A 17,583-nucleotide genomic window follows, 5' to 3' on the forward strand; every position below is an offset into this window, starting at 1 on the left:
TCAAAGTACAACTGTTTCAAGTTGTACTTGGGATCTGACGGTCTCTGAATGCAAATTGAATTCATGGTAGACCCAGGTGAACCCATCTTATACCAGCAAGACAAAAAGGGTTGAATAGACAAACCACAGTCTTTTAGGGAGAATGTGCTTTGGACAGCTGAAACAATTTTTTGGTAAGTCACACCAACTCTGTGTTTAAAGGAGAAAAAAATGAAGCATTACTTCAGAAGAACACCATGCCTATGTTTCTGCCTTAGGCACTGTGTGTCATGAATTTGTGCAGGAAACAATGAAGTCAGAAGACTAACATAGACTTTTGGAGAGAAACTTACAGCCCAGTGTCAGAAAACTTCCAAGCAAAAGTCACAGAATAATGGATGAGAAGAAAACATTGAGAAAATCTGAACTGACCTGCTTTGAGTCCTGATCTAAATCCTAATCTTAAACTAAAGCTTAAACTAACATTTTTGGCATTTAGCTGACACTTTTTTCCAAAGCAACTTGCAGTACTGTGACGGTATATTGTCTAAACAATTGAGGGTTAAGGGCCTTGCTTAAGGGCCCAACAGTGGCAACCTGGCAGTGGTGGGGTTTGAACCAGTAACCTTTCGATTACTAGTTTAAAAGAGCTGGAACAAAAGAGTTTGTCAAACCAGCAAAGGATGGCTAAAATCATATTTAATTCATATTAAAAATGTTAAATATTATTATAACTACTGTAACAATTAACAGCAGGTTACTTAAAATCTTTATATCTTTACAGTTTATATTTAAAGCTATGACCACAGACAGAAGATAACAAAAGCATCTTAGCACAGTAGGCTATGATGTTTTAGCATAAAAATAGTTAACCCTGTATCACTAAAATAAACAAATCTGTCTTTTAATAAACACTCATGAAACATTTACATCTACATACTCACTGTTTGACAGTTTTAGGTAAGACTATGTTTACTTTTTTGGCTATTTAAAACAGTAGATCCAGTAAGTGATGTGTGCACTGCATAGCCTCATGTTCCTATTTTCTTATTTCCACATTCATGCTGGTTCAGTAAATAAACTGCAGACTCCCTAACACCACAACACACACTCATGGATCTTGTTATACTGTTAAGATAATGTGCATTAGATCTGAAGTAAACCTGGTGTGAATTCATCATAGTTTGATCAACAGTTTATAAATTATGGCTTCATGCTTACTCAGTACATGCGGGAAACTACCTCATATATAAGAATGTGTTTACAAGTCATGTCCAAATATTTTGGTTCAGCCTGTGTCACACTTAATTATGGATGTCTTTCCTATAAGAACTGATGTTTCTGGTGGAATTTATTACTAACATATTATTGCTCCAAACACAAGGAAAATTAGCAAAGATTTCTCTTTTAGAGAAGGCACTTAACCATCAGATGCTTGATTTATTTTAGTAACGTCGACTTAGGCTTTAGCCACAAACAGTAAAAATGTAGTTAAAATTATAATGAATTACTTTAGCTTCATTACTAAAAGTCTGTAAAATTTGCACTTCTTAACATGTTGTGGAATAAAAAGCCAATTTAACAGAAGGTTGTGTGATCGCAAAAAGATGAGCCACTAAAAAAGGTTCACTGGTCAAAAAACAAAGAACCTTTTATTTAGGGTAAGTACAATGTGTATATGAGTGATTGTAAAGGCTATGTCATATGACCTACACAATTTGTATACTTATTAAACCATACCCATGGGGCGGCATGGTGGCTAAGTGGGTAGCACTGTCGCCTCACAGCAAGAAGGTCCTGGGTTCGATCCCCAGGTGGGGCGGTCCGGGTCCTTTCTGTGTGGAGTTTGCATGTTCTCCCGTGTCCATGTGGGTTTCCTCCGAGTGCTCCGGTTTCCTCCCACAGTCCAAATACATGCAAGTGAGGTGAACTGGAGACGCTAAATTGTCCATGACGATTCGATATAACCTTGTGAACTGATAAACCTTGTGTAATGAGTAACTATCGTTCCTGTCATGAATGTAACCAAAGTGTAAAACATGATGTTAAAATCCTAATAAACAAACAAACAAACAAACAAACCATACCCTTGTGTCCTGGGATGGGGATATTTTGGAACAGACCACTGCCATACAGAACAAAAAGCTTGATTAAATTTATGTTAATCAGTTATAGTACCATGACACTTGCCTTTAATTCCCAACACCTTTAGTTAGGTTGTGACAAAAGTCTCTCAAAGTGTACAGTATATACACATACAGTATGTGTGTGTATTCTAAAAATCCTCATATAGCCTTAAATGAGCTATCAGCCTTTTGGTAAGGGTTTAAGCATTCAGTTCTGTACAGTTTGTTAATCTTCCATCAATTGAACTCTCAAATATTTAATGGTCTTAGCTATGAGTAATGAATTTGCAGCACTTCTAAAGCATTTTCCCATGTAGTTATTTAGGAACTCTTACTGCTGACAGTCTATATCAGGCCTGTATTGCCATTCAGATTTACCTGTTTTTTCCTCAGAGTTACTTTAAAAACTACAGTATTACAAACCACTGAGCTTTAATACTCTACTGTGTTTTGGCTCCCTCTAGTTGCTGTTTCTATTGGTCAAAAGCAATGTTACAGATGTTTAAAAACTGTCAGCTGACACAAGGGTTTTAAGGTTTTATTAATTTGCTGTGAATTGAACCGAATGTGTTAGTCACAGGCGTTAATATGCCCCTTTTTCCTCAGTTATAACAGCCTCCACTCCACTGGCAAGACTGGCTGAACCATCCCCAAACTATGGCCTCGAATGTAAAAACCTATAATAATTTTTTACACCTATCAGCAGTGGGTATGGCTGAAAAACCAAAACTCAATAATTAGGATGGATTACCACATAGTTTTGTAGTAGAATATGTTAACAAGAAACATTAATTGTTTCTTGCATTAATTATTACACACTTAAATATTATTGTGATTTGAAATAACGTAGATAATTGTACTTATTGCCTCTTTTTCCTCTTTATGTTCTTGTGTAGCAACTGATTTATATATATATATATGCCTAAATTTCACTCTGATTCCATTTAGCATCATGTTTTTTCAACAGTTTGTGTATAAAACAAGAGTGTCTACAAGGTGAATAAATGTAATGATGTAAACAAACGAATTTTAAGTATTTTACAGGGATATGATGGACTAACTTTGATCCAAATGTTGACAATAATTGTGTTATCCTGGTCAGGGTCACAACTGGTCTTGATCCATCAATCCATCTTAGGGCATTTGGTCCATTCCTGCATGTTATAACACTTCAACATCTTAGTTGAACCTTTTGTTGGTGCTCTTTTTACTTATTCATGATAGCATTACCTGCTACATATTTACATGTTCACAAATCAATAAAGGTGATTAGGTCAAACATGAAATATCTTGTCTTTGTGCTGGTTTTACTTACTTTCCAGTAAAAGCCAGTTTACAAATGACTGCTTTGTGTACTTATTTACCCAGTGTCACAAATTATTTGGAATTAAGTTTGTGTTACCAATAATTGTCTATGCAGAGTGAATGGAATTATACTTAAACACAGTAATTAAAAATGTGTATTAGGGTCATGTAATGAATATTGCCATAATGCTCAGTGCAGTACCTTCTACGGACACAAGGTGTCTCCATCTTCATGCTGGATTTGTCTCACAGGCCGTTCCTGGATGACTGTGTGGGCGGCACTGTTGCAGCACTGAGCGGTACTGATGACTCCTTTATTTACTGGAATGTCGAGTAATTCTCAGACGTAGTTCTACTGTTCAGCTGTGTTGTAGATTTTTTAGCTTTTCTTGGAGTAATTGTATATTTCTTTATCAATAAAAGACATGGATGAATTGGAATGCTGTGTAAAAGCCAGGACTAAAATGGAAGTAAATCCCTATTAACTCTGTGTTACTGAATTATATGTTCATGTGTGGAAAAAATATGTTTGCAAATATTTTTGAATAATAATTTATTAACAATGAATAATAATTTTATTAACATTGGGAAATTTAAAATGAACTTTTCCCATTTATAAATACAATCATATTGACAGTGCTTTATGCTTTATGTATTTTCCATCAGCATATACATTTCTCAATAACACATATTTTAGTCAGTAGGGTAAGCACACTGCATTTGGTAATGCAACCAAATAGAGAATATTTCTTATTGAATGAACTATTCAGTTCAGAAAAAATAAGGCCCAAACTATCAAACAGCACTATTACTGGTCTATGGGGGTACATCTACTAAACCACATTAGTCCACAGATTAGTCCAGAGTTGGAATACCTGATAGATATGCTGAGGTGACATACAAACTGTCTCTAATATTGCTCATTGTACATTACAGGCCAATATGCCACATCTGCATCTAAGTGTTCTGTGAAAACCCAATGTGGTTCTGTTCTGATCAGGAAGTCAAAGGTAGAATATCCTGAATATCTGAGGCAGTTTCCTTGAAGGTGTTGAGGCAAGCCGACCAGGTCTGGCTACAATATATGGCTCGGAACAGACAATCCAGTGATCCAGTTGAAGTGATTGACTTTAGTGTCCTCAGCAGCATAGTATATGTCCTTTAATGCCAATAACCAGGCATGCAAAACCAGCACCTTAAAAACAGGAACAGCCTACATGCAGCCGAATTCAACTTTGTAGGCTGTCTACTTTCTCTAGGATTACTACCTGTGTACAATTAAGGAAAACAATGAAAGCAGCAAGGAAAGAATGGGAGCGATATATATGGGAGATATCATCTAGTAGTTAGCAGTGGCACTAAAGAAATATAATCCACCTAAAAAGTACAAATTCAAGTGCAACCAAATGATTATCATACCATAGAAGTAAGTATATAATAGGAGTCCTTCATTCAGGAAGGCTTTGAGAGTTGGTACACAACAAGGCTGAGAAGCTGTGCATTTTCTTCTCATCACTGTGTACCCTGGAGTCTGCAAGTGTTTTTTTAAAGCAGAGGTGAAGGCAACGTGTTCTAGCTGTCCTCTATAAGTTTGGCCAGGTTGTCCCTCATCTCTGTCAGCTCAAAGATCTTGGTGTCCAGGATGTCCAGCAGTGTTTTGAGGCTCTTGCGGAAGTTTTCCTGCTCCACCTGGCTCGTCTCCAGACGCTGCTCTATGTCGGCTAGCTGCTCCTCCAGTTCCTTGTTCCGTGTATCTGTAGCCTGAAGAAAGATTGTTGGAAAACACAAAGGTGATGTGAATGGTGGCCAGTCAGAATAATCCATACAATGCAAACTCAAGAAAACCTAAAGCTTCTAGGAAAATTAAATCCAATGGTAAGTCCATTTCTAAAATTCATTTTAAACGTTTGGTTTGTTTACTAAAGTTGGAGAAAACATGCATTGATGTGAACATGTTCTGGATTGCACTCATCGAGAAGTGGCTTTTAGAAAAACTGTCAGAGCAGCCATGCTTATTTTCAGCACTGTTTATATAACGTTTGTAAAGAGAACAGCTAAAACAGAGCATATGTTCATACATAAAATGTTTAATATAAGCAGTTTACCTCAAGTTTCTGTTCAAGAGTAGCTTTCTCTGACTGAAGCTGTTTAGCTTTTTCCACTTCCTCTCTAAGACGTTCCATTTCCTAGAAAAACAAAAGAGGAAACAATTAGGAACAATTAGAAATGCAAATCCTGAATTTTTAAAACAATAACTGAGAGCTATAAGTCTACAGATAAATGTTAACCAACATTCTTATTGTGACCAATTAAATGATATAGAACACATTACTCAGTTTGCTTCATTTGTTCTTTATAATTTAAATGATTTAAAATGCATTATTGTGCAGAATTTGGCATGACACCTGATGTCAGAAACACATTTGACTAAACTCCTGCATCCTAAAGGTATCAAATTATGCTGAGTCAGATTTTACTACAACACTGACTCTCCCACTATAGAGAATAACCCTAGTAAACACAAAGGTATAATTTAGAATGTATGCTGGTACCTCTTCTTTGACCTTCAGTGTGGTCTCCAACTCCTCTATGGTTTTGTTCAGCTCTGTTTTTTGACACTTGATGGCATTGGCTTGACTACTTTGACTTTCCAGTTCGGACACCTGATAAACCACAAATTAAAAAGACAGTATGATTGTTATTAGGACTGCAACAGCTGTTTTAATAGACAAGCTGCCAATGACTAATTTGGAATTATTACACACAAAACAGTCTTTGGTTTATAAGTTTAGTTGCTGAGAAGAAAACAGAGTTCCATTGTGTTTGGTTAAGAAAAAATCTTAACATGACTGGTGCAACACCAATTTCTTTAACCTTTTGTCAGATGATAGAGACAAAAGGATTGGAAGTCCAAGAGAATAAGCAAAATAAGTGTCTTAAGTAAATGAGCAAAATGTGAATTTTAATCACTTATACAGTATAGGACAAACGATACCCTCCTTCAAAATTGTTCAGCTGCTGTTTTTAAACAAGCAGCAAATAAAAAAAAAGCAGTGGCTGGCTTTATGTGCTTCAGAGAAGGACATGTTATCCCTCACCCATCCAGAATGGTCAGTGTGGAGTAACTAAATAATATTTAATAAAAATATTTAAAACTTGCTTTAACAATCTTTGATATTTACATTATAATATGGATGTTTTTTGATCTATGTACATTTATGCTTTTCCATTATTCTCCCAATCTAGTCGCATCCAGTTTTCCCAATTATATCGTCCTAAACTGCTGCAGACAGCTACCCTGACCCATCTCTGTAGGCGCCATTCACTAGCCAGCAGAGGCCACAATTGCAGCAGCAATATGGAATTCCTTCAGCCCTCTCAACCGGCAGACATTAGCCAATCATGTCTGTGTGGAGGTGCCCGGACAGCAGATAGCAGAGCTGAGATTTGAACTCAAGAGCTTGAGATCTCAGCACTGGTGGGCTAGCGTGTTTTACATTGAAAATATTCTCCTAGGATGCCAAGTGGAACCACTGTCAGGTGTTTGCACCTATCCCTGTGAGTTTGAACTTTGAATCACAATTACAGTGTATCACAAAAGTGAGTACACCCCTCACATTTCTGCAAATATTTCATTATATCTTTTCATGGGACAACACTATAGAAATAAAACTTGGATATATCTTAGAGTAGTCAGTGTACAACTTGTATAGCAGTGTAGATTTACTGTCTTCTGAAAATAACTCAACACACAGCCATTAATGTCTAAATAGCTGGCAACATAAGTGAGTACACCCCACAGTGAACATGTCCAAATTGTGCCCAAATGTGTCGTTGTCCCTCCCTGGTGTCATGTGTCAAGGTCCCAGGTGTGAATGGGGAGCAGGGCTGTTAAATTTGGTGTTTTGGGTACAATTCTCTCATACTGGCCACTGGATATTCAACATGGCACCTCATGGCAAAGAACTCTCTGAGGATGTGAGAAATAGAATTGTTGCTCTCCACAAAGATGGCCTGGGCTATAAGAAGATTGCTAACACCCTGAAACTGAGCTACAGCATGGTGGCCAAGGTCATACAGCGGTTTTCCAGGACAGGTTCCACTCGGAACAGGCTTCGCCAGGGTCGACCAAAGAAGTTGAGTCCACGTGTTCGGCGTCATATCCAGAGGTTGGCTTTAAAAAATAGACACATGAGTGCTGCCAGCATTGCTGCAGAGGTTGAAGACGTGGGAGGTCAGCCTGTCAGTGCTCAGACCATACGCCGCACACTGCATCAACTCGGTCTGCATGGTCGTCATCCCGCAAGGAAGCTGACGCACAAGAAAGCCCGCAAACAGTTTGCTGAAAACAAGCAGTCCAAGAACATGGATTACTGGAATGCCCTGTGGTCTGACGAGACCAAGATTAACTTGTTTGGCTCAGATGGTGTCCAGCATGTGTGGCGGCGCCCTGGTGAGAAGTACCAAGACAACTGTATCTTGCCTACAGTCAAGCATGGTGGTGGTAGCATCATGGTCTTGGGCTGCATGAGTGTTGCTGGCACTGGGGAGCTGCAGTTCATTGAGGGAAACATGAATTCCAACATGTACTGTGACATTCTGAAACAGAGCATGATCCCCTCTCTTCGAAAACTGGGCCTCATGGCAGTTTTCCAACAGGATAACGACCCCAAACACAACCTCCAAGATGACAACTGCCTTGCTGAGGAAGCTGAAGGTAAAGGTGATGGACTAAACCCAATTGAGCACCTGTGGCGCATCCTCAAGTGGAAGGTGGAGGAGTTCAAGGTGTCTAACATCCACCAGCTCCGTGATGTCATCATGGAGGAGTGGAAGAGGATTCCAGTAGCAACCTGTGCAGCTCTGGTGAATTCCATGCCCAGGAGGGTTAAGGCAGTGCTGGATAATAAGGGTGGTCACACAAAATATTGACACTTTGGGCACAATTTGGACATGTTCACTGTGGGGTGTACTCACTTATGTTGCCAGCCATTTAGACATTAATGGCTGTGTGTTGAGTTATTTTCAGAAGACAGTAAATCTACACTGCTATACAAATTGTACACTGACTACTCTAAGTTATATCCAAGTTTTATTTCTATAGTGTTGTCCCATGAAAAGATATAATAAAATATTTGCAGAAATGTGAGGGGTGTACTCACTTTTGTGATACACTGTACATAGTCATTTGTAACTAAGAATCCAACAGCCCATCATCAGCCCAGCTCTTTGGTTATAAAAATGTTGTTCTTTTCTGCCTAGTCAAATAGCATGATGCTAGCCTATTGCAGGTATACAGTATATACCAGCTAACTTTACTTACAGTTAAAGTGAACTGATACTGTGGATTACTACACGTCTTGGAGGACAGCCTTATAGTTACTACCCTGGTAACAGGTAGGATCAGTGTGAAAATAAAAAATAAAGACATGTTTGCTTCAGTAACATCAGCTTTAGTACTGGCTCTGTGTCAGAGGGAAAATCTAATTAATTCCAATTAAGTTTTATCTCTCTATAAGTTCTATCAAAAGCCTGCCAAAAGCAAACATAAAGAAAAGTGTTTAACACATCCACATACTCTCCCTCTCTGCTAAACTCTTTCCATGTCTTATTTATGTACCCAATCTATAAATAATTCAAGCTTGTCCTGAAGTCTCTATTACACTGTCTAATACTGTAATTTAATTTGCTTGTCCTCACCCTTTTATGAAGCCTCTCAGCCTCCTCCTGATAAGCAGCCAGCTGCTGTTTCCACTGCTTGACATTGGCTGTGGACTCCAGCAGCGCCGCCGTCAGTTTGGCATTGTTGCTCTTCAGCGCTGCTAGTTCTGCCTCCCAGTGCTTGGTAGTGGTCGGACTATCAAACATGATAAAAAATGTCTGTTAATTATTATATCAGAACCAAAGTAAAGTAATACCAGTCACATTGTTTACCTTTATATACACAATCATTTTTGTGTTCGTCATACTTCAGTAAAAATATAAATCAGAATTTGGTTTCTGTAATAAATAACAGAGATGATTTTACATGGCATGTAAAGTAGATATAGTAGGTATAAACATTTAATTAATAATTTTCAAAATAATGTACATGAAGAAACTGGTGTAAGAAACATAGTTCCTAAACAACATTGAACTGGGAGACTATTCAAGGCCATATGTAATTATAATGTCATGCTGGGTTGACTATAAACACTGTTTAATTTGACCTGTCTTTCAAAGCAGTTGTCGGCTTCACCCAGTAGAGCAAGTTCAAGTGAATCACATTTAAGAGAGAGCAGTACAAACTCAATGATCCACATTCTTCCAATGTCTAACAAATCCCACTGGGTGGAAATCCTGTGTCTGTAAAGAATCCATTTCAGTAAACACATTTGTAATCTTCTTTACGAAGATGAACACACTGTACCTTTTGTAGCCTGGAGAGTAGAATAACTGAGATGGACTTGAAGTTGTATTATAGTTTTGGCCCTACGTATTAAAGTGTAATATGCAAATTGCTGTGAAATTCAAACTTTAAGGTTTGTGTTTACCAATTTAACGTTTTTCATTCACATAGCATTCAAGTGCCTCATGTTCACTGGTTAAGTTGCACTATGAGGCGGTTCTAGCAATCCTACGGCAATTCAGTTAGTAATTGGTTATTCAAAATGTCCAAGATGTCGAAGTATAAAGCAGCTAAAAACAGAACTTGGGTAACTGAGTTTGGAAAACTCTCAAACAATTTTGTGGAAGTGTGGGGGGGGGGGGGGATCTGTGAAATCTGAGATTTTTAAAAACAAGGTTTATAAAATTAAGACACTGTATTAAGACAATCTTGTATTATTTTTTAATACAAGAAAAATATGCCTTTTTCCTTTTTCTCCCAATTTTTTAAGTGCGTCCAATTTGTACCCAATTGCGTTATGCTTCCTCTCCACTGAAGCTGACCCCCGCCCCGATTGAGGAGAGTGAGACTGTCACACAGTGCAGTAGCCGACACGTGTGCAGTAGCCGTAGCCGGCCGCATCTTTTCACCTGCATGAGGCGAGTTCATATGCCGATCAGCTTTGTGCACGGAGAGCCACACCCTGATCAGTATTATTCCTCAACTCTGTGCAGACGCCATCAACCAGCCAGCAGAGGTCGTAATTCGCTCAGTTATGAGGAGTCCCTATCTGGCTTATCCTACCCTATGAACAACAGCCAATTGCTGTTCATGCAGCCACCCAGCCCAGCCGTATGGCAGAGCTGAGATTCGATACAATGTATTCGAAATCCCAGCTCTGTTGTGTTAGCGTGTTTTACCGCTGCGCCATCTGAGCGGCCACAATCTTGTATTTTGAAAAAAAAAAACATTTTCATGTTTTTATTGGTGTCGATAATGTTGGTTTAATTAAAATCATCTGGCTGGAACATTTTTATGCACTTTAATTTCAGACACTAACACTATAAAAATATAGAGCACATGGTATTAGTATAGACATTTGTAAAATCATCTGGTCAAATAAAGCCAAGTTCACTAATTCTAAATAAAGTAACATCTTTCATTCATAGAAATAAAGTGAACCATGGGATTTATGCATAACATTTTACTGTCACCAACATAGATTACAACCCACATAATCCCTCAAATTCACCATGCTTTTAAGGTGGTATCTTTTCCCAGCATATCTTTTTTCCCCCTTCCACTCTCATCAACCCACAATCCAGTGTGCAAGACACTTCACATTTGAAAACTCTTGCTAGCTCAATGCCCACGCTTGCAGGCCCACGAGAAGTGACTCACTTTCATCTCCCACTATGCCGGGTCTGAGCATCAACGTCAGTGCCACCTTTTTACTTCACCCAGCACTGTGACTGACAAATCCTCAACCCACATCCCTACACCTACTGAGGACATGACAAGGAGCTACACATGCTTATAAAGCTCTACACACCAGCAAGCAAGACTCATCCACACTCAACAACACACTTCAAATTTAGACAGAGAGGGAAAAGCTGTCTGGTTCTGCAGTGGAAGTGAAAATAATGATTCTATTAAAGGAAAACAAGAAAGGCAACATCTGTGGTAAGTAAACAGGAATTTTATAAATATATCTTAAAGACATTTTATTCAAAAAGGAACTGTGGATGCTTCATATAAAGATGTGACTGTTCTACATTTACTGATTGAATTACAGTTAATAAACATATTTGGAGCATAAGAGATTTTCTATAATGGTGTACGTTTATAATAAACCAAATGTATAACAGTTTTAGTCAACATTTAGCCTAGTTGTGATTTGTGTATGACTTAGCCCAAGTCTAACCAGGGTATTATAAAATTTCCGTTCTTGCTTTGCCATCCAGCATTTAAGTGATCAGAGTTTTAATTTAGTGTGGGTAATGACAGCTGATCACACCTACACTTATTACTTAATAATCAGGTTCAGCGTATGGTATGGCACATAGTTGGCACTACTACTTCTAGATAACAACAGCTTCGGGGTAAAATGTATAAAATGAAATTATTATTTTCTATAGCCATTAATAACCATGTATCATGTTAAATGTGTACTGTCTTTGTAACTGTATTCCACTTTCATTTGTTCTGCAATTTAGTGGCAAGGACATCAACCAAGGCCGTAGTCATAAAATGAATACCAGGAGGGCGGGTTTTCTGCTGTTCTAAACCACTAATGGGAACACTGACGGATACTAAAGTTACGCAAAGCCAGTGAGTGGAATATGCTTATTTATAATTTTACATCAGTACATGGAAGGTACATTATAAGCATATCTGAATATTGTCCCCCCAATATACACCGATCAGCCATAACATTAAAACCACCTCCTTGTTTCTACACTCGCTGTCTATTTTATCAGCTCCACTTACCATATAGGAGCACTTTGTAGTTCTACAATTACTGACTGTAGTCCATCTGTTTCTCTGCATGCTTTGTTAGCCCCCTTTCATGCTGTTCTTCAATGGTCAGGACTCTCCCAGGACCACGACAGAGTAGGCATTATTTGGGTGATTGGTCATTCTCAGCACTGCAGTAACACTGACATGGTGGTTGTGTGTTAGTGTGTGTTGTGCTGGTATGAGTGGATAAGACACAGCAGCGCTGCTGGACTGAGAATAGTCCACCAACCAAAAACATCCAGCAAAAAGCGCCTTGTGGGCAGCGTCCTATGACCACTGATGAAGGTCTGGAAGATGACCAACTCAAACAGCAGCAATAGATGAGAGATCGTCTCTGACTTTACATCTACAAGGTGGACCAACTAGGTAGGAGTGTCTAATAGAGTGGACAGTGAGTGGACACAGTATTTAAAAACTTCAGCAGCGCTGCTGTGTCTGATCCACTCAAACCAGCACAACACACACTAACACACCACCACCATGTCAGTGTCACTGCAGTGCTGAGAATGATCCACCACCTAAATAATACCAGCTCTGTGGTGGTCCTGTGGGGGTTCTGATCATTGAAAAACAGGGTGAAAACAGGCTAAAAAGTATGTAGAGAAACAGATGGACTACAGTCAGGAATTGTAGAACTACAAAGTGCTTCTATATGATGTGGAGCTGTTAAAATAGACAGTCACTGTAGAAACAAAGAGGTGGTTTTAATGTTAAGGCTGATCGGTGTATATTGTGATTACAGCCTTGGAATTGGTATTTGGACCCCATAATAGGTTAAAATTAGCTGGTAGGTTCCACATTGGCTGCAATATCATATTTGTGACCCAATCTTTAAATCCCTTAATGGATTGGCTCTATCATATCTAACTGACTCTGTGAAGCAGTATAGCCCAACTCAAGCATTTCATACTGTTAAGGCAAATCCTTTTTTAATCACCCATAAAGGGCTGGAATGTATTTATTTGCCCAGACCAATTTGTTTTCTTGGAGTTATTTGCCTTATATGATTTGCAGTCAAATAAATAGATTTTTATTACATACATTTATATTTAAAAGTGTTTTATTAATACATAAAATGTTAGTCTTAATATTTTAAGTTGAAATATTACTTAATAATGTAATCTTATGCAATAGAAGCATGCACTATACTTTATTTAAACTGGTTTTAACAACTTAATCTTAAGAATTTTCTGATGTCTATTTAAGGTAGTGTGGGCGCAGAGTGTCAGCGATGAAAGAATGGGAGTCAAACATCAACAGTGGGACTGGGAACCTGGGTTTGATCATTGCCTCTGGTCACTGTCTGGTCACAAGTCTTGCATGCTTCCTCTGTGTCCATGTGGACTTTCACCCAATTCTTGAGTTCCCTTTGACCTCCTAAAGCATGCAGATTTTTTGCTTAGAAAGTAAGTGAGTGACTCTCTCAGTATCTGTTGCCATGTGATTAATGTTACTCCAGTATTGGAGGTGATGTGACTGACCAGGGTGAAGAGGTAAGTAAAAATAAAAACATTTAAACATTTAAAAGGAAACTGTGTGTTTTTACTATTTGTTTTTTAAATAAAGTTTGCAACAATTGTGGACTTTGTACTTTATTTCTACACCTCCAGAATGACTTCAATAAGAGTTAGTTACAACCAGCTTGACCCCAGCATAGAAAATAACAAAGCACATCCATTCTACATCAGTCGAGCAAATTCACCAAAGTAAACCAAAAAATAATTCAAACATCAGTTCCATTAAATATTCTCTACCACTTCAAGCAATAAAATACCACATTACAGTCTTCATTTCAGTGCTTTTATCTCTAGACTTCCTGCATGAGACTTCTGTTACACCTAAAGTACCTGGAGTAGTGCAGCATTCTTCTGTTCATCTCACCGAATGTCTAACCAAGCCTACAGTGAAGCATCATACAGCATGTATTCCAGTTTTTCTTATCCTCCAATCTGACATAACACAGCATCTGACTCTCATGTGCTGCTCAAGCAACTGTGTGAAGACTGAATTCACCACCCACACAGTGAATTCATAAACCAAACACACACACATAACAAAATCACAGATATGATGCAGTCCTATTGCAATAAGCTCCCCTAATACGTTTCCCTTCTTTGTAAAAATTACTTAGAAGCAATGTATTATTTCACGTGTTTATTTAAAGATGCACTGGCCAAAATAAGCTGAAAATATCTGGCAAACATGGTGAAACAAATGTTAAAACAATGATATTAATACAAAAGTATTGTAAATATATAAGAAAATCGACTCTAAGGAAACACAGATGTGAGCTGGCACAGAACATTTAGAGCTAAACACTGTTCTGATATTCAAAAATGTAAAACAGCGCATAGAAACACCTCCAGAAGAACTGATTAAAGTATATTATTACTTTATAATTTCCTTTATAATTTGTATAACCCTATAATCTATAAATCCCGTTATGACTTTACTTAATGTTTACTTATCTATGGGACAATGTTTGTGTGGACAAAACCTTGCCAGTTTTGGGGTTTTAAGTTCATAACCATCTTAAGGACTTTCCCCAGACATTAAATCTGATTTATAGAATAGTGGCTGGTCTGGTAAAACTACAAAGCAGCAGAGGATCTTACTATAGCTTAAATGTTTTGGTTTCAAAGGGAAAACACAATTCACTTCTGTAGTTTACCTCATAACCGCAACAGCTACATTTTTTACATGCACATTTTAAACCAAACTGAACCTGTTTTTCTAACTATATTATTGCTAATTATGTAAGATCATATTATGAAGTACAGTGTAAAAAATACTTTGTCTATATCTATTTTTCCCCTTTGTGATGTCAGCTGGAAGGTCCTTATCTAAGCCTGTCACATGTCCCTCCCACTTCTCATTTAACCATAATTTTTGGTTTGAAAAGTCTTTTTACCTCTACGTTTACGGCAACCCAACAACTTCTAATATTGCAACGAGTTCTAATAATGCATGAGTTCTACGGTTCTCATGATCTCATAACAAAGATATGAAAATCTGTGCTGGCTGCTGCATTGTGACTTGCGGGCCCCATGCTATCACCTATGAGAAAGGTGTGAAAAGGAAAGCATGGTGCACACTGCAGAAGGAACTGAATTAGACAGTCAGCCTATTTCTAAAACATGTACTCTCAACATGTTGTTGTGAACAGTGTTAAGAACAGTAATGAAATACAATAATTCAGTATTTGTTTTTAGTCTAACATACATTTAAAAAGGGCAGTATTTAGAAAACGGCTACTTTACATGTCTGCTTTGCTGTTTTAGGTAAATTCTTCTCAAATACTTAATGCTTAAAGATTTTAGTATAAAAATCTAATGAATATAAATATACATTTTTAAATAATTAATGTGTATTAAAAGGTGATCAGCATCTAAAATTGTGACATAAAAATGATTGATGACAAAAAGTATGTAAATTGAGAAAAAAATAAAAAATATATATATTTTAATACATTTTATTTTAAAGTAATATTAGTAAAATTCATACAGAATAAAAAGTAAAATGGGGAAATTGATAAATGGGTAAATTGTATATATATATATATATATATATATATATATATATACTGTATATATACTGTATATATAGCCACCCATCCTGTTTCCATTCTAAACATAAGGTATAAATGTTATAATTGTATTATGTTGTGCATCAACAATTCTACCCATTCTTATTTGTAATTTATGACATATTTGTGATAATACAAGACCTTTGTATAGACCACTTTAGGACCTCTATAATATAATGGCCTTTTATATCACTTACACTCCAAATCGCAGTCAGAGCAAAATTTAAATGTGTAAAATGCATACTGTTAAACATAACTATAAAGTTTACGCAACAATAGTTTGATTAATTGTCCATTATCAGTGCTCTATTATTTCTGAGCTGATGTATGTAGACAAACATCACTTCCATACCTCCCTTCCAAATTCAATGCACCAATAACACTAAGTAAGCATGTAACATGTATTCTGTGTAGTTTTGTACTTCTGTTAGTCTTCTTATGTGTTCTAACTGAAAGTTACTTAACACTATTAAGACAGTGTGTTTAGTATTAAGCCCACCCCAGGTGTTATATATGTACAAACTTGAGGAAACTTGGGTAAGTTTACAAGAAAGATAAATTGGTTGTATCTTGTTTACACTTATTGCTCAATGTTAAACACAGACATTTGAAAATATGTTCCCCTGACTTCTGGCTCTATGTGACCTTTTGTTACATTGATTCATTTTGAACTGAACAATTCCAATTATACCAGCTTGCATCACTGTGTTTAGTTCTATTCCAGTGGAAAAGCAGGTTGGGGCTTTCGACAGATAGATAAGGCATTTTAATGGAATATTTGGACTATGCCTAGATAGTACACAGATTGGTTCAATCATTACATTTAGATTAATATTTTGCCTTGCTTTCCATTTACACATAGCTGGGTGTAATATTCAGCTTGGTATCATGCAAACATTGTATAATATTTTACTCTATGTTCTAAAGAATTTAATAGATGGATTAGTAAGAACTCAGTGCCCCGAGCCCTTCTTTTAGATTGTGTTTTGTATGAAAATATCAATAATAATAACTAGAAATTTAGAACAAATAAAGAGAGATACAATATTTAATCAAAGCAGAAAAATAATCTAAGGAATGTTTACAGATGCATAATCATTCTGGATAATACAATATCAATATCAATGTGCATTTGAACAGTCACAAGAAAAACATAATATCCCTGCAGGAAGATAAACTGCATATTAAGACCAAGGTAATTAACAAAGACGGGCTTAGACAAAAATTATTTTTAAGTGGCTACAAAACATCATAGAAATGCATTTCACTCAGGTTTTCTGCATCAGTAAAATAAATATGCATACAGTACTGCTGCACCGGTATAAATTCAGAACATACAGATTTCGTGCAGTGTATTTCAGCAAAATGTGAATATTAGCAATTGTGCAAAGGCTCTTATCAAAAGCAGCACCAATATCTTATTAGAAGGTGAAGACTTGGCATGTTTTAAACATGTGGCTGAAAGACAAAAAAAAAAAAAAAAAAAAAAATTTAAAGCAGGAGGAATAATCCTCAGCCATATTGTGGATAATTGAGTCACTGCTGACTCAACCAGTTGACTCAGACGAAGGAAAACAGATGATGCCTAGTTCTAACTCATCAACAAGATCTGCTCTGTATTATTAAGGCATTTTCTAGCAAACATTTTTTTCATCCATAGCAGCTCACATTTGTGATATAATTTAAGGAATTAAGGATTA

The 17,583-nt window shown here is 37.0% G+C and overlaps 1 protein-coding gene and 1 long non-coding RNA gene across 3 annotated transcripts in view; one reads left to right on the forward strand and one right to left on the reverse strand.

Annotated features, from left to right (window-relative positions):
- Positions 1-4,024: 4,024 nt before the first annotated feature.
- Positions 4,025-17,583, reverse strand: part of homer1b (homer scaffold protein 1b) — a 38,724-nt gene continuing 25,165 nt past the window's right edge. For both annotated transcript variants that reach the window (XM_063017575.1, XM_063017574.1), the window contains 4 exons: positions 9,111-9,267; positions 5,963-6,073; positions 5,516-5,596; positions 4,025-5,171 (listed from right to left, as the gene is read on the reverse strand). In XM_063017575.1, coding sequence (XP_062873645.1) covers positions 4,983-5,171; positions 5,516-5,596; positions 5,963-6,073; positions 9,111-9,267 — 538 coding nt within the window. In that variant the 3' untranslated portion in view covers positions 4,025-4,982. The remainder of the gene's footprint in view (positions 5,172-5,515; positions 5,597-5,962; positions 6,074-9,110; positions 9,268-17,583) is intronic.
- LOC134335126 (uncharacterized) lies at positions 11,249-13,874 on the forward strand. Its single transcript, XR_010015547.1, has 3 exons — positions 11,249-11,460; positions 11,994-12,108; positions 13,504-13,874. It is a non-coding gene; the product is annotated as an uncharacterized LOC134335126 (long non-coding RNA).

Source organism: Trichomycterus rosablanca, chromosome 21, assembly GCF_030014385.1.
Source record: "Trichomycterus rosablanca isolate fTriRos1 chromosome 21, fTriRos1.hap1, whole genome shotgun sequence".
In the NCBI taxonomy this organism is placed as follows: Eukaryota; Metazoa; Chordata; class Actinopteri; order Siluriformes; family Trichomycteridae; genus Trichomycterus; species Trichomycterus rosablanca.